The sequence below is a fragment of the Erpetoichthys calabaricus genome, chromosome 5 (assembly GCF_900747795.2).
Source record: "Erpetoichthys calabaricus chromosome 5, fErpCal1.3, whole genome shotgun sequence".
Taxonomy (NCBI): Eukaryota; Metazoa; Chordata; class Cladistia; order Polypteriformes; family Polypteridae; genus Erpetoichthys; species Erpetoichthys calabaricus.
The window spans coordinates 248,866,706-248,894,221 of NC_041398.2; the positions used below are offsets into that span (position 1 = coordinate 248,866,706).

A 27,516-nucleotide genomic window follows, 5' to 3' on the forward strand; every position below is an offset into this window, starting at 1 on the left:
AATGTTGATGAAACATCTTGCATCACCCCAGTCCCAAAGGTATCACGTCCTAATGACCTAAATGACTTCCAGCCTGTCGCCCTGACGTCACATGTAATGAAGACCATAGAGTGGCTGCTGCTTCACCACCTTGAGGCCACAGGTCCGTCACGCCCTCGACCCTCTGCAGTTCGCACACCAGGAGAAGGTGGGAGCGGAGGATGCCATCATCTACATGCTACACCGATCCCTCTCCCACTTGGACAGAGGCAGTGGTGCTGTAAGAATTATGTTTCTGGACTTCTCTAGCACCTTCAACACCATCCAACATCTGCTCCTTAGGGACAAGCTGACAGAGATGGGAGTAGATTCATACCTGGTGGCATGGATCGTGGACTATCTTACAGACAGACCTCAGTATGTGCGTCTCGGGAACTGCAGGTCTGACATTGTGGTCGGCAGCAAAGGAGCAACGCAGGGAACTGTACTTTCTCCGGTCCTATTCAGCCATCAGACTTCCAATACAACTCGGAGTCCGGCCACGTGCAAAAGTTCGCTGACCACACTGCTATTGTGGGCTGCATCAGGAATGGGCAGGAGGAGGAGTATAGGAACCTAATCAAGGACTTTGTAAAATGTTGCGACTCAAACCACTTACACCTGAACACCAGCAAAACCAAGGAGCTGGTGGTGGATTTTAGGAGGACCAGACCCCTTATGGACCCCGTGATCATCAGAGGTGACTGTGTGCAGAGGGTGCAGACCTATAAATACCTGGGAGTGCAGCTGGATGATAAATTAGACTGGACTGTCAATACTGATGATCTGTGCAAGAGAGAACAGAGCCGACTATACTTCCTTAGAAGGCTGGCGTCCTTCAACATCTGCAATAAGATGCTGCAGATGTTCTATCAGACAGTTGTGGCGAGCGCCCTCTTCTACGCGGTGGTGTGCTGGGGAGGCAGCATTAAGAAGAAAGACGCCTCACGCCTGGACAAACTGGTGAGGAAGGCAGGCTCTATTGTAGGCACTGAGCTGGACAGTCTGACATCTGTGGCAGAGCGACGGGCGCTGAGCAGACTCCTGTGAATCATGGAGAATCCACTGCATCCACTGAACAGGATCATCTCCAGACAGAAGAGCAGCTTCAGCGACAGACTGCTGTCACCATCCTGATCCACTGACAGACTGAGGAGATCGTTCCTCCATCACACTATGTGACTCTTCAATTCCACCAGGGGGGTAAACGTTAACATTATACAAAGTTATTGTCTGTATACCTGCATTATTATCACTCTTTAATTTAATATTGTTATTATCAGTATGCTGCTGCTGGAGTATGGGAATTTAATAAAGTATCTATCTATCTATCTATCTATCTATCTATCTATCTATCTATCTATCTATCTATCTATCTATCTATCTATTAAAAGTGTGAGAAACATCAGGAATAAAAAAAGAAAAAGGTCGTGGATCACAACAAAAACCAGCGTCAAGGACCACCCACTGTTACCATTACAGCCCACCTTTTTGAATTTGTCTGTTTTTTATCGTGTGTGATTGTTCCATTTTTTTGGGGTCTTTTGTTGTATAGAACTCATTTCTGCCATTTATTTTTACTTTATTTTGTTTTTGCACTGTACCCTTTTGTTTACCGTGGGCACTGCGATTTAAGGGCACTATGAATTTTGTGTCCATCAGGCTCATAAACACAAAGACACCAATGTCTCCACGGGGTGAGGCCCTCACTTTTATTGTCTCTTGTAGTGGAAGATCAGCGTGGCTGCCGATGGGAGAGTGAAGCTCGTTTTCGATTCCTTTGATTTGGTACCAGCCAGCTGCTTGGACTATGTGGACATATTTGATGGGCATCTCGAGGGCTCTCGGCTGCTTGGTAAGTGACGAGACACTCCTGATGATTAGTGGACACACGTGTACAAGTCGGGGTGTCGGCCATTTATACATTGCTTATAAGAAGTGCTTGGATGAGATTTTGAGACCCCTTTGGCGATTAGCTGAACAAACAAGGCTGTTGGGCTGAATGTTCTCCATGCGTATCTCAAATTTCATTCATGCACTTCAATGACATGTAGAATACATTTCAAGTCACAAAACAATATCCAAGAATCAAAAGCTTTATAACAAAGTGAGATATGATCCAAAAAATAACAACACAGAAAACACAACACTCGCTGAAACTTCAACAAATGAATGATTCCCAACTCCTGAGCCTTCTCATCCAGAGCGACTGATTTGATTTTGATTTGATGTTATTATCTACTCATTCATCCTCCAGGGTGATTACTAGCAGTAGTTAATAGGTGCTATCCCAGAAGGGGGAGCCAGTAGATAGATAGATAGATAGATAGATAGATAGATAGATAGATAGATAGATAGATAGATAGATAGATAGATAGATAGATAGATAGATAGATAGATAGATAGATAGATAGAGTAAGTCACATCTGCCCATTTTTGCAGAGACCCTTTATGATTGGTCAAAGTTAACAACACATTGCCAGCTGCCCACACACATCAGTCTTCAGAGATGTGGAAGTTAAAAGTCCATGACAGCCCACAGAGAGGCAGAGAGAACATGCAAACTCCATTTGAACCTGGGATGCTGGACCACCCCTACAAGCCACCATGAATGAGCAGGTTGGGAACACGAAGAAGCGAGTGAATAATGTGACACTTTAAAAACAGTGAAGATAAAACAAAAAGTGCTTTTAATGTGGAGCCTTTGTATTGGTGCCAAGTCCTCCATGATGCCCAGCTAAATCATTTGCCCATTTCCTCCCTCTGCAGGTCGCTTCTGTGGATCTACCAAACCCCCCATCCTGCTCTCCACTGGCAACACCATGGTGGTCCGCTTCATCTCAGATGCCTCGGACACAGCCAAGGGCTTCAGCGCCACTTTCAGCCTCTACCTGCCGCCACTGCCGCCAGCCAGTACACCGGCGTCCATGACAAGTGTTCCACCGACAGTGGGTAAGACAATTCCCTGCATACAAAATGGTTGCCAGCTTTTGCCATCCATTAGGTGGTCAGGTGTGTCAGTAGACTGCATGGTCAAGGGGGCTGCTAATGGGGGCATTTGGGTCCTGTTTGGAGGTCCTGCTTATTTTCATCCAACAGGAGACCAAAAATGGCATCTTGTCAAATAGCCTCTAAAAATGTTGACAATTAGCCAACCTGCAGGTACGTCCCACTCAGGGGCTACTAAAGGGACACAGGCACAGTGACATACACCCAAACATTGAACTGGAGACCACCCTGTGGGCACTGGCTCTATGAAGACCCTCCTTGCCTCCTCATCCTTATAATTACTGCCTTTTCCAAAAATAAGCACTCTGGTGCACCAAGTGCCACAGCGTGAACTCAATAAAGAAAGAGCACAGCCAGACCCCCAAACTGGCACCTGTCTGAGTGTGTGGCTTTGTGTGCCCTGTGCTGGACTGTCGCCCCATCCTGTGTTGGTTCCAGTGCTCTCAGGATAGGCTCCCAATGCTCATAAATTAGATTAAGTAGCTTGGAGAATGTTAAGTTAGGCTGCCCCCACAGTAGACTGGCACAGTGGTTGGCACTAGGGGTTCCAGTTCATGTCACTGACATGTTGTCTCCATGCTCGTTTCAACCCAAAACGCACGTGTTACATAAACTGACCTTTGTGACCACCTGTAGGTGTGCTGTGATAGACAGAGATAATGTATGGATGGTGGGTGCCATCTGTCCTGCCTCTGTGTGCCCTCCTGTAGCCTTCAGCCCATGTGGCTGCTCAACACCGGGGACGTTCATCTTCCACCTCAACAGATGACCGAGAGTAATGTCACCGTAATCCGTTACTCATGCCTGGTCATCCAAAGGCAGCCTTCATCTTCTAGAAGCCCAAATAGGAGGGCGCCCACCCACCTTAATCCTGACTCAGAGTTGCTCACCATCTCGTCTTCTTTCTCTCTCTTTCCTCACAGACTCAGGTTGTGACAGCAGCCTCCTGCAGTTTGGCCGACGAGGGGTCATCCATTCCAAGAACTACCCCGGAGCGTACCCCACTGACCTGCGCTGCTCCTGGAACATCACCGTCCAGCAAGGCCTCCTGGTGAGGCTCACCGTGACGGATCTGGCTGTTGTCGGCGATGCTGGTCAGTGCAAGGGAGACTGGCTGGAAGTGCTGGACGACTTGGACCAGTTAGGTCAGTGCTGTGTACTCCAGTATGGCTCTACTTTACTTGAGGGCAGCATTTTTACTTCACTCCATTTACAAATACGAGTGGTTAGTTTAACCCTGATATACTGTGACCACCAGCAGGGGGCAGATCAGAGTCCCGAGGTGCTGACACCACTGGACCAAAGACAGTCATGGGTTCAAAATAACTTATTACAGGTCTCCATTCCTCACGAACACAAATCCTCTTCTACTTTCTCTCTTCATTCATACCTGCGCCCCAACCCTGAGGGGTATACACCCCTAAATTCCCAAGGCAGATATACTGAACCCTAATTCTTCCCAGGTAAGTGTTGGCTCTTCTCCCAGTCATATTGGACGCAGAACTTCCTATTCAGGAGGAACTGTGATACAGCAAGGGGGTCCCCCCTCGGCTGCACCCTGTGACCCATACAAAATTTTAAATATTGCAATATTCCTGAAAAATGTGTGAACATATCTTGCAATATTACATCCATCCATCCATCCATTTTCCAACCCGCTGAATCCAAACACAGGGTCACGGGGGTCTGCTGGAGCCAAACCCAGCCAACACAGGGCACAAGGCAGGAAACAATCCTGGGCAGGGTGCCAACCCACCGCAGCAATATTACATTATATCTGAAAAAAAATTCAAATATACATTTCACTTAATATACTGACACAAACATATTTCCCAATGCAATACAATCTATTTCAGTATACTTGCAAGATATTGTGATAAATTATCCTTTAAGTGTTTTCTAATAGACTGCAAAATATATTCATATACGGTAGGTAATAATATCAGTAATTAAAAATGATGTTTTACATATATTCATAAGGGGGGGAACCCAGGAAGACCACCCAGCAGAACTCCAGGACCCCATCCGGCCATTCATAATGGAGCCACACCAGAGGCTGGGGTGGGGCTGAGTATTTGGGGTGGAGCTAAATGACTGGGGCGGGGCAGGAAGCTTAGTGATGTGCAGTCCAAGTCTCAGTTCCCTCTGTGGCTGATGCTGTGTTGTCCTCACTGTCACCTGTCGACCCTTAACCAGCACGCTGCCCTGAGGGGGGGGGGGGGGGTTTGGGGGGTCTTGTACATCCACGTGCCGTGTTCGCTCACCTTGGTGCATGTGTTGCTTACGTGTCTTCTTCTTGAAAATGCCAACAGCCGATTCCCCGCCTGACCCCTTTGATCTCCTTCTGCCCATTGGCCATAGTGCAGAAGCATATAAACAACTGTGCCATACGTGTAGAATGACTTGGGATGGTTTTCACTGGGGAAAGGCGCTATATGAGATTAAGTCCCACACACTTTCTGTGAAAGTCACTTCTCCAGCCCGTGGTCACATTGTGGAAATATGGAAGCAACTTTACTGCAGCTATAAAGCAACTTCATACGATTTTCAATGTGGAAAGGCGCTATATAAAATATCAAAAGTCTCAGGTTCAAAATCATTGTGTGACCTTCCAGTGCCAACATTGTTAAAAACAGAATTAATTTTGAGAACAACGATTAACTGTGTTAACATTTGTGAATTTCCCCTTGGGATTACTAAAGTAGGGGGCCCCGGTGGCGCAGTGGGTAGCGCTGCTGCCTCGCAGTTGGGAGACCTGGGGACCCGGGTTCGCTTCCCGGGTCCTCCCTGCGTGGAGTTTGCATGTTCTCCCCGTGTCTGCGTCGGTTTCCTCCCACAGTCCAAAGCCATGCAGGTTAGGTGGATTGGCGATTCTAAATTGGCCCTAGTGTGTGCTTGGCGTGTGGGTGTGTTTGTGTGTGTCCTGCGGTGGGTTGGCACCCTGCCCAGGATTGGTTCCCTGCCTTGTGCCCTGTGTTGGCTGGGATTGGCTCCAGCAGACCCCCGTGACCCTGTGTTTGGATTCAGCGGGTTAGAAAATGGATGGATGGATTACTAAAGTATCTATCTATCTATCTATCTATCTATCTATCTATCTATCTATCTATCTATCATATAGTGCCTTTCATATCTATCTATCTAACTGGATTAGATGTATTTGCACATTTCCATTTGGGTAAAGAAATCCCGTTGCACGCTTGTGAGGCCACCAACCCCACCTATCGGTGTTTCAGTGACATTGTGACACAATCACAGCGTAAAGATTTCATCACACTTGATTGGTGCTGTGGGCGGTGTGGGCCATGCAGTGGTCTTGAGGTTTGGGTCCTGCCTGCCAGTACTAGGACAGGCTTTGGCTCTGAGTCACCCTCAAGTGGAATACGTTAGGCTGGCAATATTAGGTGACATTTCATTTGCCCTTCAGGACTGACAGCATAATAAAATATCGGCCGTCTATCTTTACACTCAGACAGGCCTGACGTCACAACTTGGCTTTTGTACTTGTCCTTTTGGATAGCGGTCATTCCTTTCTCTATATAGCACCTTTAATCACTCCCAATAATAATAATAATAATAATAATTCTTTGCATTTATATAGCACTTTTCTCACTACTCAAAGCGCTCAGCAATTGCAGGTTAAGCCTTCTGGTAAGGTGACCAGAATTTTTTGGGCCAAGAGGGCTAGAATCTACAGATCACGAGTAAGGACTCTGAACACTACAGAGTACAAAGAGAAAAGCTTATCACGTGATTTCTCGCCAAAGTTGCAGGATGCGGTAAAGCACAACTTCCGTCAAAACACCGCGCATGCGCGCCGAGTTCAAATTATCGTGGTGATGAGCTACATTCAAAAAAGTGAACCAGGTGAAAACGGGGACATGTTTCTGAGTGGGGACAGTTGTCCGAAAAGGGGACTGTCCCCGGAAAACAGGGATGGATGGTCACCCTTAACTTAAGGGCCTTTGCTCAAGGGCCCAACAGAGCAGAGTCCCTATTGGCATTTACGGGATTCGAACCGGCAACCTTCCGATTGCCAGTGCAGATCCCCAGCCTCAATAATGTTTGTGTTACTGAGATGATATTTTAGGTGTATCTGGCCGGGTCAAGTGCAGTGTTCACTCAGACTCACACCAGGCAGCAATTACTTGACGCTATAGCCGCACCGGGACGCTAACACCGTGCAGTGCAGACGGATATTGAACGGCGAGATACACGGTCAGCTTTATGCGCGAGCCACACTAACTAATCTGTCAGCAGGATTGTAACGAGAAAAAAAAATTTAACTAAGTTTCGGACTTATTAGGGCCACGGAGAAGAACAAACAAATATGGACACAGTGAAGAAAAAAAGTGTATGCGACAGAGGCGGCCATTGGGGGTGGTGACGTGGGCAATCGACCCGGGCCCCGCGATAGGAGATTCTTTTGTCACCGTCAGCTCATCATACAAATATGCGGGGCCTCTGCAAGACATTCAAATCCGTTATAGACTGGATCTCTTCTAATTCCTGTGACCGTTGCGAGCGCAGAAAGAAGCTTTTCAAAAGTTGAAACTTATCAAAAATTATCTACGATCAACAATGTCGCAAAATAGACTGTGCAGTTTAGGTATTGTGACGTCCCGTCGAATAACACACTCAGGAGCCGCTTGTCCGGGGAAGTCTTCCAAAAATGCCGACTGGCTTTTTATTCAATCAGCCGCGATATAAACGGTGCCCTACAGCCGCCCGTTGTCTGGGTCACGGGGACACCTCCAAAATAACAAAGACTAATCACCTTCGTCCTATCTACCTCTCTTACTCTCCAAACAGTTACGTCCCTTCTTTTCCACCTTAAACTGTTCTCCTCACTTTTTCCAGCCTCCAACTCCAACTTCCGGCCACCCACCACCTTTTATCACGCCCCATTAATTAATTAACCCAGATCCCTGTCACTCATCTCTCTCTAGGGAGGTGCCCCAAGCCCTTACAAACAGGGTTCCCTCAAGACTCCACCCCAACACTGCTTCCCTTCCCTATAGCCCATGCAATGGCAAGACACGTCACAGTATTTTGTCAATCGAAAAGGAACTTGCCTCAACATTGGACTACGAGGATCTTATCAACGATTTTGCTCAGCAAAAAGCCAGAAAAGTGGACTTCCGTCTGTGACTGTTTATTAAGTGTTCGTTTTATTACAAGTGTTCTGGTTCTCCGTAATTAAATAAATTTGCCGACTCCAGCGGGTACGGCAGAAACGACTGTTATCTAGTTTGTTCATTTTGCGGGCAAAATGTTTCTGAATCATTAATTAAGTTGGTTAAAGGCCACTAAACCAATATAAGAACAATTACAATACATAATGTAATCAAACGGCCAATGGTACCTACAGTACATAAGGCACCATGTTTTATAACAATAATAAGGCGTACAGCATTAGCGACGGACAAGCCCGTGAGCGTGGTGGTACGGTATACAGTATAGCCCACACTTATGGCTCTCGGCCCCGCAGATGACACTCGCCCAAGGCTCCGCGTACTCCTAAGGCCGCCTCTGCTGTCGAGAATAAAGTCGGCATGTTGAGTGTGTTCTCCACATTTCCACTTTATTCTCGCCATTTACTTTATTTTACAAACTTTAAACCTTTGTTTTTTCTCTCTCTGGTTTAATTTTGTCATGTCGTAAACTTCATTTTAAAATCACTGTTTAATTTACTAGAGACATAAACAGCGAAAATGAAGTGGAAATATCGAAAATACACTCAACATGTCGACTTTAATCTCGGCATACACTTTTTTTTCTTCACTCTGTCCGTATATATCTATCTATCTACAGTGCATCCAGAAAGTATTCCCAGCGCTTCATCACTTTCTCCACATTTTGTTATGTTACAGCCTTATTCCACAATGGATTAAATTCATTTTTTTCCTCAGAATTCCACACAACACCCCATAATGACAACGTGAAAAAAGTTTACTTGAGGTTTTCGCAAATTTATTAAAAATAAAAAAACTGAGAAAGCACATGTCCATAAGTATTCACAGCCATTGCCATGAAGCTCAGAATTGAGCTCAGGTGCCTCCTGTTTCCCTGATCATCCTTGAGATGTTTCTGCATCTTCATTGGAGTCCACCTGGGGTAAATTTAGTTGACTGGACATGATTTGGAAAGGCACACACCTGTCTATAGACTTTTAACTGGAAGCAGCAGAAGCCAACACATTACACCGATTTTAAAAACCCTACACTGGCTGCCGGTTAGCTTCAGAATTGATTTTAAGATACTCCTCTTAACCTATAAGGCACTAAATGGTCTAGCCCCTGCCTACTTGAGTGTCTTGCTCCATCGTCACAATCCCCCTCGTGTTCTTAGATCCGCAGATCAGCTGCTCCTAACCGTTCCCAAGGCACATTTTAAAGCTCGTGGTGAAAGGGCTTTTTCTGTCTGTGCACCCAAGCTCTGGAACTCCTTACCTTTAGTGGTTAGGCAAGCCACTTCAGTCGCCACATTCAAATCACACCTAAAAACGCACTTCTTCACATTGGCTTTTATTTCTTAACCTGTCTTATTCCCACTTGCTTTTTGCTATTTCTCTGTTTTATTGGGTCCCCTGACCTGTTTTTTAGTGTCTCTGTTTTAATTCTCTCTTAATGTTTGTTTTTAATATTTTGCTTTTAGTCTTGCTTGTTTTAACTGTACAGCGCTTCGGTCAGTTGTAATGCTGTGTTTTTAAGCGCTTAACAAATAAAAATGGTATGGTATGGTATGGTATGTCAGAGCACAAACCAAGCATGAAGTCAAAGGAATTGTCTGTAGACCTCCGAGACAGGATTGTCTTGAGTCACAAATCTGGGGAAGGCCACAGAAAAAATTCTGCTGCTTTTGAAGGTCCCAATGAGCACAGTGGCCTCCATCATCCATAAGTGGAAGAAGTTCGAAACCACCAAGACTCTTCCTAGAGCTGGCCGGCCATCTAAACTGAGCGATTGGGGGAGAAGGGCCTTAGTCAGGGAGGTGACCAAGAACCCGATGGTCACTCTGTCAGAGCTCCAGAGGTCCTCTGTGGAGAGAGGAGAACCTTCTAGAAGGACAATCATCTCTGCAGCAATCCACCAATCAGGCCTGTATGGTAGAGTGGCCAGAAGGAAGCCACTCCTTAGTAAAAGGCACATGGCAGCCCGCCTGGAGTTTGCCAAAAGGCACCTGAAGGACTCTCAGACCATGAGAAAGAAAATTCTGTGGTCTGATGAGACAAAGATTGAACTCTTTGGTGTGAATGCCAGGCGTCACGTTTGGAGGAAACCAGGCACCGCTCATCACCAGGCCAATACCATCCCTACAGTGAAGCATGGTGGTGGCAGCATCATGCTGTGGGAACTGGGAGACTAGTCAGGATAAAGGGAAAGATGACTGCAGCAATGTACAGAGACATCCTGGATGAAAACCTGCTCCAGAGCGCTCTTGACCTCAGACTGGGGCGACGGTTCATCTTTCAGCAGGACAACAACCCGAAGCACACAGCCAAGATATCAAAGGAGTGGCTTCAGGACAACTCTGTGAATGTCCTTGAGTGGCCCAGCCAGAGCCCAGACTTGAATCCGATTGAACATCTCTGGAGAGATCTTAAAATGGCTGGGCACCGACGCTTCCCATCCAACCTGATGGAGCTTGAGAGGTGCTGCAAAGAGGAATGGGCCAAACTGGCCAAGGACAGGTGTGCCAAGCTTGTGGCATCATATTCAACAAGACTTGAGGCTGGAATTGCTGCCAAAGGGGCATCGACAAAGTATTGAGCAAAGGCTGTGAATACTTATGGACATGGGATTTCTCCGTTTTTTTTTTTATTTTTAATAAATTTGCAAAAACCTCAAGTAAACTTTTTTCACGTTGTCATTATGGGGTGTTGTGTGTAGAATTGAATCCATTTTGGAATAAGGCTGTCACATAACAAAATGTGGACAAAGTGATGAAGCGCTGGGAATACTTTCCGGATGCACTGTATGTATACTGTATATATATATATATATGTGTGTGTGTGTTTGTATTCTCCATGGCCCCCCTAATACGCTTCCGTACTTGTCAGTAATGAGCCTCGAGTGTTTTATTCCATGTTCACCGGCCGGTGTTTTTTTAAGGTGGCGCCGAAGCTAAGCGAAGTCGCGGGTGTCTGGGAAAGCTGAAAGAAAGCCACAGGGGAATCCATTTTAGTTTAGTAGTGGATGTGCACCGTTGCGTTTTCGTTTTTTGTTTTAGTAATCTCGAGCTTAATTTAAGATTATTTAAATATTACTTAGTGTTTAAATATGTTTATTTTGTTGTCGGATATTTTTTGTTTTTATTCGAGGTGTACGATTCCCCCTTTAGTATCGAAATGGTGTCTCCCTGTTTGTAGGCAAATAGGGAATTGAGACGCCTTTGTAAGTAACGCTGTGGCCGCAAGAGGGGGAAGTTTTGACGATCGATCGGAGAGATTTGACAGAAAGAGTGAAGGTGTGGGCAATTCTAAATTGTCCCGTGTGTGTGCTTGGTGTGTGTGTGTGCGCGCCCTGCGGTGGGCTGGCGCCCTGCCCAGGGTTTGTTTCCTGCCTTGCGCCCTGTGTTGGCTGGGATTGGCTCCAGCAGACCCCCGTGACCCTGTGTTTAGGATATAGTGGGTTGGATAATGGATGGAGTTAAGGTGTGTGACGTGCGCCAGGCTAAGAGGTGCCTGGTGGCTGAGCAGTTGGTTGATGTTAAGGAGCCACTCCCAAGATTTGTTTTCCCGAGGAGTTGTATTTATGGCATGGGCTGAAACAGAGTCCAGTTTTGTTATTTCTTTAAGGCTGCTGATACCCTTTACCTTACCTGAATCTGTGTTGTTTTATTCATTCTATTTTTATGTATATTTTTCTTCTTTGCATTTTCACAATTAGAATTGTTTTGACTCTGGACTATATTTTTTTAGTGCAAACTTTTTTTTTTTTTTTTGCTATTGTGGAATAAAAACTTACTTTTTTTTGTTCATCTGCCTCTCTTTTCCTCTCTTATTATCCCCCTCAGTCCTGGTCGGTCCCAAACTACTAGCAGGTCATCTGCTTTTGTAGACGGCTTGTGACAGTTGGGTCATTCTGTGCTTTTCCATTCCAAGCCTTGGCCCACTTTCATTTCTCCTTCCAGGAAGAACTTTATGTCACGGTCGTCTGGGGTGACTTCACTCTGAATGTCCTTGGTCTGTCACATCCACCCCAGGACGTCACTACAGAAGATGTCACAGGGCTGGCGGGCGTTTTCAGATTGGCAGCTGTCTCGACAGCCTGCCAGATTGCCTGTGTGTTAGCAAATGCCAACCTGGAGGGACAGCCATCAAAAAACTCATCTCTTGGTTGGATGTCATATAGAGAAAAAAAAAAAAAGATCAAAGGTTATACTGCAGGAAGACAACTTGGATGAAAAAAGTTAAAAAGTGGACAGACGGGAGCGGGACAGTAAGACATTACTGGGCAAAATGCCTTCAAATGCCAGCTGACTGGAAGAAGGAGGGAAGAGGCAGCGGTAAAGGGGCGTGGCACCTGTTAGTCATGGGTGGGGCATCCTTTTTCTTTGGACACGCCCCCAGCCACGCAGTCCACAGCACTTGATTCAAATGCACTCTGGTGTTTGGTGGTGTTGTAAGCTTTCTGCTGTAGTGCCTTGATGAATTTCATGAATTTCTGCTTCTGTTTATGGATTTTCATTTCTGAGACTTAGATACTCTTATTGTGTTGATTTGGCTCTTTTCAGCATCGCTCAGTTCTTGCCCACATCGACTACGAGTACCTCATGTCAGCTTACTTACAAACATATCCCTGACCTTAACCTTTAGCTGATAGTCAACGTCATTGACTCACAATGCTTTGGATCATCTGCCTTAATAAAAGGATAAGTGTCTGCATATCTGTGAGTCTGCGGTGGGCTGGCGCCCTGCCCAGGGTTTGTTTCCTGCCTTGCGCCCTGTGTTGGCTGGGATTGGCTCCAGCAGACCTCCGTGACCCTGTAGTTAGGATATAGCAGGTTGGATAATGGATAGATATCTGTGTGTCCATCCAGTTGCTATGCCTCTGTCATTCTAACAGATGGCGCATCACAAACATTAAGACTGCTTTTTACGAATCCCATACCAAATAGCATATAACAGAGACATATGCATTGCATTTGTCATTCCAACAGAATGCATCACAAACATTTGCAGTAATGCATTTTTTTTACTACAAAAAATATTTGTGATGCACCATCTGTTGGAATGACAAATGTAATGCATTTTATTAATACATGCACTACCAAATACATTCCAGTAGATGGAGCACTGCAAATGTTAATGCTGAGGTGTACGTCGATTACTCAGATTTCAACCCGTCTTAGACGGGTAGCACAGCCTGTCACTGTGATTATTGTATTTTATAAAACTGGAATAGATGCCACACTGTTAGATATCGTGCCTCCAATGGAGACCCTGTGTCACTGACCCATCCCTTCTTTCTGTCACTGCCAGGCTCCCACTGTGGGTACGCTCCACCTCCAGTCCTTCTCAGCTACAGCAACAGGCTCTCCCTCAAGTTCCAGTCGGACCAACAGCTGTCGGACCACGGATTCTCTGCCATTTGGGAAGCCATTCATCCCGAGGATATTGAAGGTATGGATAATAGGCAGAAGGCTGGGATTACCATCTGAGCTGCCAGGGCCCTGGGGATTCATGAGGGAGGGAATAGAAGGTTTAAGTCAGCAAGTGGTTAGTCAGATTTTCTGCCATTGTGTAGTGGAGTACAATCCTCTTGAGGGTTACGCAAGAATAAGAGCAGAAGGGCCGCAGATGGGCACCTCGGCTCTGTGACTCGAACAGGAACGTCTTGAATGTGGGCGTCATGAGGGCAGGCCAAGAGAAGAAGTGGGGCAAACAGGAAAAAATGTACATGAAGGAAACTGAAATGATAAAATGGCAAGTGAAAAGGGGGGGCTGAGGTGACAGCACTAGAGGTAAGCCAAGCCAAGGATACCAAGGGGGGGCCACCCCAGGGGGACGCCAGTCATTTTAGATAACTCTGGGCTAGAAGAAGTCAATGCTGAGCAAAGCCCAAATGGAGTCAGTGCAGCCCCTTGAATTACGTGTCCCTTGGCGTTCATAGGGTATTGGGGGGTCTATTACAGTGCATGGGCCACTTGAGTTACATAAATGGCACCCCTCAGTATTCCTTAATTTTTACAAATGGCGCCCCTGGTAGCCGCCTATGTCAGCTAATGGATTGACGGCCTCTGAAAGAAGGTCATCTATTAACATCTCATCGTCATCTGAATCCATCAGGGCAGGCGGGTCACTAACATCTACATCTTCTTCTGTGTCTGCCTGCCTCAATGTGGAAGGTCGAGCTTCGTCGTCTGCTATGGATGATGTGGAAGCCTTGAAATACGTCAGTATTCTCGACCGCTTGGCCACATGCATTTTTCTATTGTTCCTTGCCCTAAAACCCATGTGTCCTTTCAACGTTAATGTCATGTTATTCTGCAGTCACTGACGCACCGTCAGTCATAATGTAAAGCTCAAGCAAGTTCTTCACGACGACTCAACTTTCGGGCCGTTTGTTATCGCGTTCGGTTTCGATTCGTCTCCTATTCCTCTTGCAATCGCATCAGCTAAAACTCAAAATAAATTCAAAGCTGTGGCGGCTTGAGACTGAGATGCTGAGTTTAGTTCCTGGGGGAGGAGCTTAGTGGTGCCTCTCTCGCTATCTACTATATAAAAGCGGTCGGGATTGTCCTTCTGTCCCGTGAGTGCTACGCAGACGCGGAGTTTCACGCACGCCACGTCCATTTTGCAATGCACGATGGGATTTGTAGTTTCGTTTTTCCAGGTAAAAGATGATTTTCTACTCCAGACTGTGCGATATATCGACTATATAAAAGCGGTCGGGATTGTCCTTCCGTCCCATGAGTGCAAAGCGTAGCGGTATTCCGCTTATCACAGACTTACTACTTGCGGCTTGCGGTACAAAGCGACGCGATGTGAGCAGAGTTCTGGTGCTCCCATCGTTCCCTTGCTTTTGTGCGCGATGCGCTGGAAAAATAGACAAAATTATGTCTCTGGAAATAATTAATGTTGATGGAGTACAAATGCCTCACCGCGTAGTAAATATCAGGGGAGATGGTGCTTGTTTATTCTCATCTATAGCTTATTTAGTGCATGAAACTCCGTCTTTAGCGGTACAGATTTGGGCTGACATTGTACGACTTTGGACAGGCACTCGAGGGGATAAAAAACGTACATTTTCGGAAGATGTTATGAATGAGCACTTTGATGTTCTCATTCCCTACACTTACATGTCTGATGTACACATGGAGCGCACACAAACTGAGGATAAAAGTCGGTCGCCTTAAAAGGCGGGTGAGCCTAGTATATATATATATAATTCACTAAGCTGGAAGACAAGTACAATTAAAGGTTCAGCATTGATACTATCCATCCTATTTTGTCATAAACAATTATTATTTATAATGTGGGGACACAGCAGGTGAATGTGCAGGGAGTTCAACCATGCGCGTACTTCGTTATAAAAACAGATGCGCTGAATGGTACGGGAAGGTTTTTTTTTTATTTCTCATACAACATGGAATATTTATAAAACAGTACAAAATACAACAATCCTGTAGGCATCAGACGGCGTAAAGTAGGTTAATTGGTAGAAAAGAAATGGAAACTCATAGTTGTAAGTCGCTCTGGATAAGAGCGTCTGCTAAATGATGTAAATGTAAATGTAAATGTAAGTAGCCACCCATGGAAAGCACGCCAGAAGGGGCATGGATTCACTAAGCCGCCGATAAGTAAGACACCCATGGCGCACGCAGGAAGGAGCCACGCCCACCAACTCTAAGACCATTGGATACGACGACAACTCGCTGAGTCACGCCCACCAACTTGGACGCGACGCCCCGGAAAACATGCCATCATTTCTGTTTGTCTGTGCCACACTCCACATGCAGCTCTGAGCCACGTTGACTTTTCATTAGTCAACCTCAGTGGAACCTTGGTTCACACACAGGCAGCGCGACAGAGAGAGCCGCGCAATCCTTTAAAACTGAGGTTAAAACACAATGAAGGAAGCAGTCTTTAAAAACCAGTAAGCCCTGTGCCTCTTTTTCATTAGCGTCTCACCTGCTTCACCGCCCTGCAACAGTCGAGACGCTCTCTCTGCAGCTGACCTTCTCTGTGCCTGACTCCCCTACTGTCAGTCGCCTGATTAAAAATGGTGAACTCCTGCAATGTTACTATCTTGGTTGGCTTTTAAATAAAGTTCGGATTTGTTCAAATGTTCCTTTTTTCCCCCTGTGCTTAAAACTCATTTTAAAAAAAAGTGTTTACAGTAATCCCTCGCTATATCGTGCTTCGCCTTTCGCGGTTTCACTCTATCACGGATTTTATATGTAAGCATATTTAAATATATATCGCGGATTTTATATGTAAGCATATTTAAATATATATTGCAGATTTTTTGCTGGTTCGCGGATTTCTGCGGACAATAGGTCTTTTAATTTCTGGTACATGCTTCCTCAGTTGGTTTGCCCAGTTGATTTCATACAAGGGACGCTATTGGCAGATGGCTGAGAAGCTACCCAGCTTACTTTTCTCAATCTCTCTCTTGCGCTGACTTTCTCTGATCCTGACAGAGGGGGATTGAGCAGGGGGGCTGTTCGCACACCTAGACGATACGGACGCTCGTCTAAAAATGCTGAAAGATTATCTTCACTTTGCTCCCTTCTGTGCAGCTGCTTTGTGAAGTGACATGCTGCACGGTGCTTCACATACTTAAAAGCTCGAAGGGCATGTATTGATTTTTGACTGTTTGTTTTTCTCTCTCTCTCTCTCTCTTTCTCTGCTCCTGACGGAGGGGGTGTGAGCTGCTGCCTTCAACAGCTTTGTGTCGCGGTGCTTCGCATACTTAAAAGCCAAACAGCCCTATTGATTTGTTTGCTTTTCTCTATCCGTCTGACATGCTCTGCTCCTGACGCGCACTCCTTTGAAGAGGAAGATATGTTTGCATTCTTTTAATTGTGAGACTGAACTGTCATCTCTGTCTTGTCATGGAGCACAGTTTAAACTTTTGAAAAAGAGACAAATGTTTGTTTGCAGTGTTTGAATAACGTTCCTGTCTCTCTACAACCTCCTGTGTTTCTGCGCAAATCTGTGACCCAAGCATGACAATATAAAAATAACCATATAAACATATGGTTTCTACTTCGCGGATTTTCTTATTTTGCGGGTGGCTCTGGAACGCAACCCCCGCGATGGAGGAGGGATTACTGTATACAACTGCTGCAATGTTACAGAGAGAGAGAGAGAGAGCATGCAGCTGAGCAGGGAGCCTGGGTGTTTATATGTCAGTGTTATTCAATGTTTTTACTATTACACTGTACATTTTATGGTGTAATGATTAACTATATTTGTGCTTAAAAATCTTTTAAAAAATATATTTACATACAGTTCGTATGGTCCGGAATGGATTAATTGTATTTACATACAATCCTATGGGGGAAATTGCTTCAGTTTATGACCACAGGTTTGGAACGAATTATGGTCGTGAACCGAGGTTCAACTGTATATTGAGTCCAGAAAGCATGATCAGCAAGTCTTTGATAGGCTGCGACAAAATGATGAAAGAACGGGCACATTTTTTTCTCACAAGCTGGGTGGGTGGGTGTTAGTTAGTTAATTAGTTACTCGAAGGATTTCAAGATTTAATATGCACAAGCGGTAACACTGCAAAAGCAGCCCAAACCAGAAAAGACGGCTGGCAAAAAGTGGCTGACAAATTAAACGCGTGTGCATTGTACTTACTGAAAGCGGCGTTACGGATTTTGCAAATGTTCATTTTTTCCCTCTGCTTAAAAACCATGATTATGCGGCGTATACTACGCCGCGGGTTGGTATGCAGCGTGTAAAACAGTTTGTCGCGGATAATTTGCCTTTTACTTTAACACAAAGACAATTTCCTGTTAGATTTGCCTTTGCGATGACAATTGATAAGGCACAGGGCCAAACTTTCAAAAAGATATGCCTGTATCTGCCAAAACCAGTTTTCAGTCACGGACAGTTGTATGTTGCTCTCTCCAGAGTTCCATCTTTTCATTCACTTACTGGTATGCCTGCAGGAACACGTGCAGCGAGCGAGAGAGAGCGAGCGACACACACACATACAGGCACGCGAGAGAGAGAGCGCTGGACGCATAAGAATAATAATACTTCTTTACATTGATATACCGGTGTTTTCAGTATTCAAAGCGCTATCCACACAGGGAGAAACCGGGAAGCGAACCCAAAATCTTCCACAGTCTCCTTACTGCAAAACAGCAGCACTACCATTGCGCTACAAGGCAGTTAAAGAATGCACCGGCCTCGATTTTGTTTTCACTTCTGTTTACAGCGATCGGATCGTAGCGTGCATTGTTGCAATGTTACTTTTCTTGGTGGCTTATTACATTACGGATGTTTCACATGTTCATTTTTTTCCCTGTGCTTAAAAGACATTAAAAAAGTGTTTCTCAACTGTGACTCCGGAACATCTCAGTACACAAGCTATATTAAGCGTCAACACCGAAGACTCGCTACACCTTAATGAACAAGTGCTGAAACTTATCCCTACCGACGAAGTAACTTTCACCAGCGTGGCCTCCATCGTCACAGACGATCCCGCTTTCAGTCACGGACAATTATATGTTGCTCTCTCCAGAGGTCCATCTTTTCATTCACTCACAGTGGTATCCACAAACCCACCCCATTTGGACAACTGTGTCGTTCAGCAAGTGTTCACCCATCAATACATAATTATGCGGCGTATGTTACGCCGCAGGTTGGCTAGTATATATATAAAAGCCAAATGCCACTGACACACTCACCATGAAATCTCCTGAACCCTGAGGACTTGGGACTTGAAACATGAAATGTAGCTTACCCTTGGCCCATAGATGCTCACTAAGAAACGGTTTTAAAAATTTCGTGGTGCAAGCGCAAAATTTCTGATAGTTTTTTTAGACCCGTTTGTATGTCTGTCCGCTTTTCACAAGAGAACTACTTAACAGATTCTATAATTTGCTTGAACGTTCCGTTGATTTTGCGACTTTCTCATCGTGCTAAGTATCAGAGTTCGCTTGCAGTACCGATTTATTATCGTAAATCCGAGAGAGACTCATCGGGCTGTGCGGAAGGGGGCGGGTCCAACTACCTCGGGCGTAACCTTAACTCCGCTTATTTAGTGAACGAGAGAACTATTTCACGGATTTAGATCTTTAACATTCCGGTTGATTTTGCGACTTTCTCATCATGCTAAGTATCTGAGTTTGCTTGCAGTACTAATTTATTAGCGCAGATTCCTCACATGTCTGCCTTGGGGCATAACCTTAACTCCGCTTAGTTAGTGAACGATAGAACAAGAATATTCTGGTTGATTTTGCGACTTCTCTTATTATGCTAACAGAGTTTGCTTGCAGGAGCGATACATTCACGCTAATCCAAGACAGAGACTGCAGGCCAAGGGGAGGGGGAAGAGTGCTGGGCGGGGCCTCCTCACTGTCCTCTTTGACCAATACGCGGGCGAAGCTGCAAAGTACGGCTACTATAAAATAAAAACATCGAACGCTATTTTTGCTTTTTTCTTCAGATTTCTTTCCGTTAGTGAAAACAGGTACTAATGACCTACTAACGTGAGTCTTTCATAAAAGCCAAGGGGCATAAAGCAAACTTTCAAAAAGCGAGGAATACTGTAAGAGGGGGCCAGCATTTTCACCCAACCGGGACCCCTCATGAATGGAAGGATAGGGTGAGGTACTTTATGAAGGGCACTGTCTCCCCTGAACTGATAGTTGGCAGCCCCTGCCTGCAGATTCCCACAGGGCATGCTGGGAGTTGGAGTTCGCTACAGCCCTGTTGGGGAGTGCCGCAGGGATTGTTGAGCCCTTGTGTACAGGACCTTTCCCTGAAATATTCCCAGGTCACGAGGATGTGACACCGAAGTATTCCCGGGATGCAGAATACTGTAGAAGGGGACGCCTCACCTCATTTGAGAGCCAGAGTTGGAAGGAAGAGGGACGAAGCTCGATTACGAGGTGTAGAGAAGGAGGCTGCAAGAGTCCGGGAAGAAGAGAGTGTTTTGTGTACTGCTTGTAGATAGATAGATAAATAGAGAAGTGAAAGGCACTATATAACTGATAGATAGATAGATAGATAGATAGATAGATAGATAGATAGATAGATAGATAGATAGATAGATAGATAGATAGATAGATAGATAGATAGAGATGAAAGGCACTATAGATAGATAAATAGATGTGAAAGGCACTATATAACTGATAGATAGATAGATAGATAGATAGATAGATAGATAGATAGATAGATAGATAGATAGATAGATAGATATGAAAGGCACTATAGATAGATAGAGAAGTGAAAGGCACTATATGATAGATAGATAAATAGATACATGTGAAAGGCACTATATGATAGATAGATAGATGTGAAAGGCACTATATTATAGATAGATAGATAGATAGATAGACTGCGGTGGGTTGGCACCCTGCCCAGGATTGGATCCTGCCTTGTGCCCTGTGTTGGCTGGGATTGGCTCCAGCAGACCCCCGTGACCCTGTGTTTGGTTTCAGCAGGTTGGAAAAGGGATAGATAGATAGATAGATAGATAGATAGATAGATAGATAGATAGATAGATAGATAGATAGATAGATAGATAGATAGAGAAGTGAAAGGCACTATATAACTGATAGATAGATAGATAGATAGATAGATAGATAGATAGATAGATAGATAGATAGATAGATAGATAGATAGAGAAGTAAAAGGCACTATATAACAGATAGATAGATAGATATGAAAGGCACTATATGATAGATAGATAGATAGATAGAGAAGTGAAAGGCACTATATAACTGATAGATTGATAGATTTGAAAGACACTATATGATAGATAGATAGATAGATAGATAGATAGATAGATAGATAGATAGATAGATAGATAGATAGATAGATAGATAGAGAAGTAAAAGGCACTATATAACAGATAGATAGATAGATATGAAAGGCACTATGTGATAGAAAGATAGATAGATAGATAGATAGATAGATAGATAGATAGATAGATAGATAGATAGATAGAGATGAAAGGCATTATAGATAGATAGATAGATGGATAGATAGATAGAAGTGAAAGGCACTATATTATAGATAGATAGATAGATAAAAGTGAAAGGCACTATATGATAGATAGATAGATAGATAGATAGATAGATAGATAGATAGATAGATAGATAGATAGATAGATAGATAGAAGTGAAAGGCACTAGATAGATAGATAGATAGAAGTGAAAGGCACTATATTATAGATAGATAAAAGTGAAAGGCACTATATTATAGATAGATAGATAGATAGATAGATAGATAGATAGATAGATAGATAGATAGATAGATAGATAGATAGAAGTGAAAGGCACTAGATAGATAGATAGATAGATAGATAGATAGATAGATAGATAGAAGTGAAAGGCACTATATTGTAGATAGATAGATAGATAGATAGATAGATAGATAGATAGATAGATAGATAGATAGATAGATAGATAGATAGATAGATAGATAAGTGAAAGGCTCTATATAACTGATAGATAGATAGATAGATAGATAGATAGATAGATAGATAGATAGATAGATAGATAGATAGATAGATAGAAGTGAAAGGCACTAGATAGATAGATAGATAGATAGATAGATAGATAGATAGATAGATAGATAGATAGATAGATAGATAGATAGATAGATAGATGTGAAAGGCACTAGATAGATAGATAGATAGATAGATGTGAAAGGCACTAGATAGATAGATAGATAGAAGTGAAAGGCACTAGATAGATAGATAGATAGATAGATAGATAGATAGATAGATAGATAGATAGATAGATAGATAGATAGATAGAAGTGAAAGGCACTATATTGTAGATAGATAGATAGATAGATAGATAGATAGATAGATAGATAGATAGATAGATAGATAGATAGATAGATAGATAAGTGAAAGGCTCTATATAACTGATAGATAGATAGATAGATAGATAGATAGATAGATAGATAGATAGATAGATAGATAGATAGATAGATAGATAGATAGAAGTGAAAAGCACTAGATAGATAGATAGATAGATAGATAGATAGATAGATAGATAGATAGATAGATAGATAGATAGATAGATAGATAGATAGATAGATAGAAGTGAAAGGCACTAGATAGATAGATAGATAGATAGATAGATAGATAGATAGATAGATAGATAGATAGATAGATAGATAGATAGATAGAAAGAAGTGAAAGGCACTAGATAGATAGATAGATAGATAGATAGATAGATAGATAGATAGATAGATAGATAGATAGATAGATAGATAGATAGAAGTGAAAGGCACTAGATAGATAGATAGATAGATAGATAGATAGATAGATAGATAGATAGATAGATAGATAGATAGATAGATAGATAGATAGATAGATAGATAGATAGAAGTGAAAGGCAATAGATAGATAGATAGATAGATAGATAGATAGATAGATAGATAGATAGATAGATAGATAGATAGAAGTGAAAGGCACTAGATAGATAGATAGATAGATAGATAGATAGATAGATAGATAGATAGATAGATAGATAGATAGATAGATAGATAGATAGATAGAAGTGAAAGGCACTATATTGTAGATAGATAGATAGATAGATAGATAGATAGATAGATAGATAGATAGATAGATAGATAGATAGATAGATAGATAGATAAGTGAAAGGCTCTATATAACTGATAGATAGATAGATAGATAGAAGTGAAAGGCACTAGATAGATAGATAGATAGATAGATAGATAGATAGATAGATAGATAGATAGATAGATAGATAGATAGATAGATAGATAGAAGTGAAAGGCACTATATTGTAGATAGATAGATAGATAGATAGATAGATAGATAGATAGATAGATAGATAGATAGATAGATAGATAGATAGATAAGTGAACGGCTCTATATAACTGATAGATAGATAGATAGATAGATAGATAGATAGATAGATAGATAGATAGATAGATAGATAGATAGATAGATAGATAGATAGATAGAAGTGAAAGGCACTATATTGTAGATAGATAGATAAGTGAAAGGCTCTATATAACTGATAGATAGATAGATAGATAGATAGATAGATAGATAGATAGATAGATAGATAGATAGATAGATGTGAAAGGCACTATATTATAGATAGATAGTTAGATAGATATATAGAGAAGTGAAAGGCACTATATAACTGATAGATAGATAGATGTTAAAGGCACTATATGATAGATAGATAAATAGATAGATGTGAAAGGCGGGCGGCATGGTGGCGCAGTGGTAGCGCTGCTGCCTCGCAGTTAGAAGACCCGTGTTTGCTTCCCGGGTCCTCCCTGCGTGGAGTTTGCATGTTCTCCCCGTGTCTGCGTGGGTTTCCTCCCACAGTCCGAAGACATGCAGGTTAGATGGATTGGTGATTCTAAATTGGCCCTAGTGTGTGCTTGGTGTGTGTGTGTGTTTGTGTGTGTCCTGCGGTGGGTTGGCACCCTGCCCAGGATTGTTTCCTGCCTTGTGCCCTGTGTTGGCTGGGATTGGCTCCAGCAGATCCCCGTGACCCTGTGCTCGGATTCAGTGGGTTGGAAAATGGATGGATGGATGTGAAAGGCACTATATTATAGATAGATAGATAGATTATTAATCCCCAAGGGGAAATTCACATAATTTAAATTCACATAACAACTTGTGACATCTTGCAGTGAAAACTCAGGGGTTGGTGGCAGGACTGGTGCTGAGGATCCCACTCCGGTTGGTTCATCATGTGCTGGGTGTGGCAAAGCATGCTCCCAATCTTGTGACTCCTGGGTATCAGTCCTTGGAGGTTGCTCATTGGCTGGGGTCCTGCCCTGAATAAAGGGCATGATTGGTAAGAATTAGTGTCTGTGCCTGTCTGTTGGGGGCGGCAGGTACACTGAGGGTCTTCACAACACCTGAACAGCATTGAATTCTGCAGGGTTTAAAATCCCAGAAACTGTAACAGACCGCTCTTTCTAGAAGATGATATCTTGTGTTTTGAACAAACAGATTTTGAAGTCTTTATGTGGGTGCCCAGCTGGTCAGCCCTATTGGGCAGTACAACCCTCCTTTAACCCAGCCCAGGGGCGGATCTACCATTAGGGCATGTCCTGAAAAAGAGGCAATTTTCCCCTAGACCTTCCCCATGCTCGAGTACCCACGCACTAAAATGATCAAGGGGGACCCCGATCCTGCTTTTTTGAAAACTTAGCGTATCCCTGAATCAAAGTGATCAAGAGGGACCCACCCCTCACTTGGCTAAATGAAATAATGTAGTATCTGCCCACCAATATGATCAAAGGGGGACTCCCATCATGCGTTTTTGAAATATTGGCGTATCCCTGAACCGAAGTGATCAAGAGGGACTCCCACAATGACTCCCACCCTCCCTTGGCTAAATGAAAGAATGTAGTATCTGCGCACCGATATGATCAAAAGGGGAATCCCACCCTGCTTGATGAAATGTTAGAGTATCCCTAAATCTCAGTGATTAAGGAGGACACCATTAGGGGGCGATGAAGACGAAGTCACCAAGAGAGATACTGCGCTGCGTCAAACCGCCCGGTGTCCTCACACTGCATTGTTAAATGTTTCATTAACTCTCTGTTAGGAAGCTACGTCACTCATGGCCTGTTGAGGGGGTCTTCATCCAACTTTCAAACATAACGCTAGATGGCGCCAGTGTGACGCTTTGTGTTTACCACCACATTGTAGAGGTGTGATTGGATAGATTGGATGACGAAGTAGCCAATGAGATTCAGTGGGTGTGTACCTAATGTCATAACTCCTGACCAGCCAGCTTGACTAGGCACTCACCACTGACCATTCTCTGTCTCTTGTGTCCATGTTGCAGAGATTCAAGGCTGTGGAGGCTACTTTGACACTGAGGTGGGCGTCATGAAGTCCGCCAACTGGCCCCTGAAGTACCCAGGGAACAGAATGTGCACGTGGATACTCAACGTCCCTACCGGGAAGAGGATTACTCTGAATTTTACATACTTTGATCTGGAAGAACAAGACCCATTTACAAAGAAATGCTTTGATAACCTCGTCGTTTTTGATGTGGCATCTTATGGCACAAGAAAATATGGTGAGTGTCACTTTGGTTGGGTGGGGTGGTTGTGCTTCAGAGTCCTGTTTGACTAATAAGGTTGGTTAATCACACATCCATCTTCTTTATCCTCTAAAGAACATTAGAAATCGTACAAATGAGAGGAGTCCATTCAGCCTAAGCTAACCCAACATTTCACCCAGGTTCTCCTTAATGGTTTTGGAGGTTTCTGCTTCAACTCCACATCTTGGTAGTTTGTTTCCAGATTCCCATAACACTTTGTGTGGCTTCAGTCCTCAGTCCCCTTCCCCTTCATTTCCACTGGAGTCCTGGAGTACGTGATACATTGTTAAGTTGAAGGAATTCTTCTGGATCTGCTATCTATCTATCTATCTATCTATCTATCTATCTATCTATCTATCTATCTATCTATCTATCTATCTATCTATCTATCTATCTATCTATCTATCTATCTATCTATCTATCTATCTATCATATAGTGCCTTTCATATCTATCTATCTATCTATCTATCTATCTATCTATCTATCTATCTATCTATCCTATCTATCTATCTATCTATCTATCTATCTATCTATCATATAGTGCCTTTCATATCTATCTATCTATCTATCTATCTATCTATCTATCTATCTATCTATCTATCTATCTATCTATCTATCTATCATATAGTGCCTTTCATATCTATCTATCTATCTATCTATCTATCTATCTATCTATCTATCTATCTATCTATCTATCTATCTATCTATCTATCTATCATATAGTGCCTTTCATATCTATCTATCTATCTATCTATCTATCTATCTATCTATCTATCTATCTATCTATCTATCTATCATATAGTGCCTTTCATATCTATCTATCTATCTATCTATCTATCTATCTATCTATCTATCTATCTATCTATCATATAGTGCCTTTCAGATTGATTGATCATTCTATCTTTCTATGTGGTTAAGGCTTTAGACCTCAATCTCTTAGTTTTTGGGCTCAAATCCCACCGCTGACACCATTGTGTTACACTGATCAACTCAATTCACCTGCTTGTGTTCCAATTGGAAAAACAAAAGAAATGAAATCATTTGTATCTCATATGCTGTAAGTCATCTTGGATAAATCTATCAGCCTAATAATGACAATAGCTTGGGGTCTGTGGCAGGTTTAAAGTGGTCCTTTTTGGAAGTCATATCCCTTTAATTCTTTTCAGAATTTATTTGTAAATTAAGGAGTGAATCCCAGTATAAGACTGGATTGAGTTTACTGGTGACTCTTCATTGCTGTGAATGAGCCCCTTGTGTCCAGCTGCTCTTGGATTTAGGGTCACATGGTTGTTATGTCACTTTGCTTTGTTTCCCAATCCCTCTCCCAGATGTCCACAGGTTGCCATCTTATTTGGTTCTCCTGACTGAGTCAAGCTTTGCGTTTCTACATCTTTCTTTCTCTCTGTTTTTTGAGCACAGGGCCATATTGTGGGAATCAGTGGCCACCTGCCATTTTATCAGCGGAAAACAAGCTGGTGGTCCGTTTTCACAGTGATCTCTTCACGGAAGAAACTGGCTTCAGAGCTTTTTGGACCACAGACCCGTTGTCACCAGCACCTACAGAAGAAGCCCCTCAGCCAAACCCCTGGGATGACATCCCCATAGGTGAGCAGATGGCCGCACCTCGTTGGTTTTGTGAACATGTGGCTCTTCTTCCTAAAATCTGAGAATGTGGTGAAGCATTCAGCCTTCCTTGATTCCATTTTACACTCACGAAAACCAGATATCGCAAAGAGTGTGGCGCCACCTTCTGGACCACCGACTCTATTACTAAAGTGTTAAAAATGGATGTCTTACTCTTTCAGAATGGCCATCTGAGTGTGGAAAGCCCGCCATCACTCCACAAGTCAACACCCGAATTGTGAATGGCGAGCCCGCCCGTGCCCACTCCTGGCCTTGGCAGGTGTCCATGCAGGTAAGCCGAGACACCAGGGGGGGGGGGGGGGGGGGGTGCTGGGTTGGCACCAGTCCTGGTACAGCTGCTGCATTGGAGAGGGGAGGGAGCTGAGGACCGCCGGATGTGAGTTGGAGGAAGACAAAGAGAGAAGATGACCCTCAGTCACGTGGCAATCACAAATGTAAATTAATGCATAATGTTGGCGTGATGGTTACACAGACGGGCATCAGACTCCTCATGGTGCCAAGCATTAGAAACATAATGAAAGAATGAATATTCGCTGTGAAGGGCGGCCTATGAAATGAATATTAATTAGTAACTAAGATCCAATCACTAGG

At 43.4% G+C, this 27,516-nt stretch overlaps 1 protein-coding gene across 1 annotated transcript in view; it reads left to right on the forward strand.

Annotated features, from left to right (window-relative positions):
- The window catches only part of zgc:154142 (uncharacterized protein LOC555481 homolog), a 130,896-nt gene that overhangs the window by 47,089 nt on the left and 56,291 nt on the right, over positions 1 to 27,516 (forward strand). Inside the window, exons 6-12 of the mRNA XM_051928107.1 lie at positions 1,747 to 1,873; positions 2,788 to 2,970; positions 3,951 to 4,172; positions 13,511 to 13,651; positions 25,021 to 25,257; positions 26,701 to 26,886; positions 27,087 to 27,196. Of these exons, the coding sequence (XP_051784067.1) occupies positions 1,747 to 1,873; positions 2,788 to 2,970; positions 3,951 to 4,172; positions 13,511 to 13,651; positions 25,021 to 25,257; positions 26,701 to 26,886; positions 27,087 to 27,196 (1,206 nt within the window). The remainder of the gene's footprint in view (positions 1 to 1,746; positions 1,874 to 2,787; positions 2,971 to 3,950; positions 4,173 to 13,510; positions 13,652 to 25,020; positions 25,258 to 26,700; positions 26,887 to 27,086; positions 27,197 to 27,516) is intronic.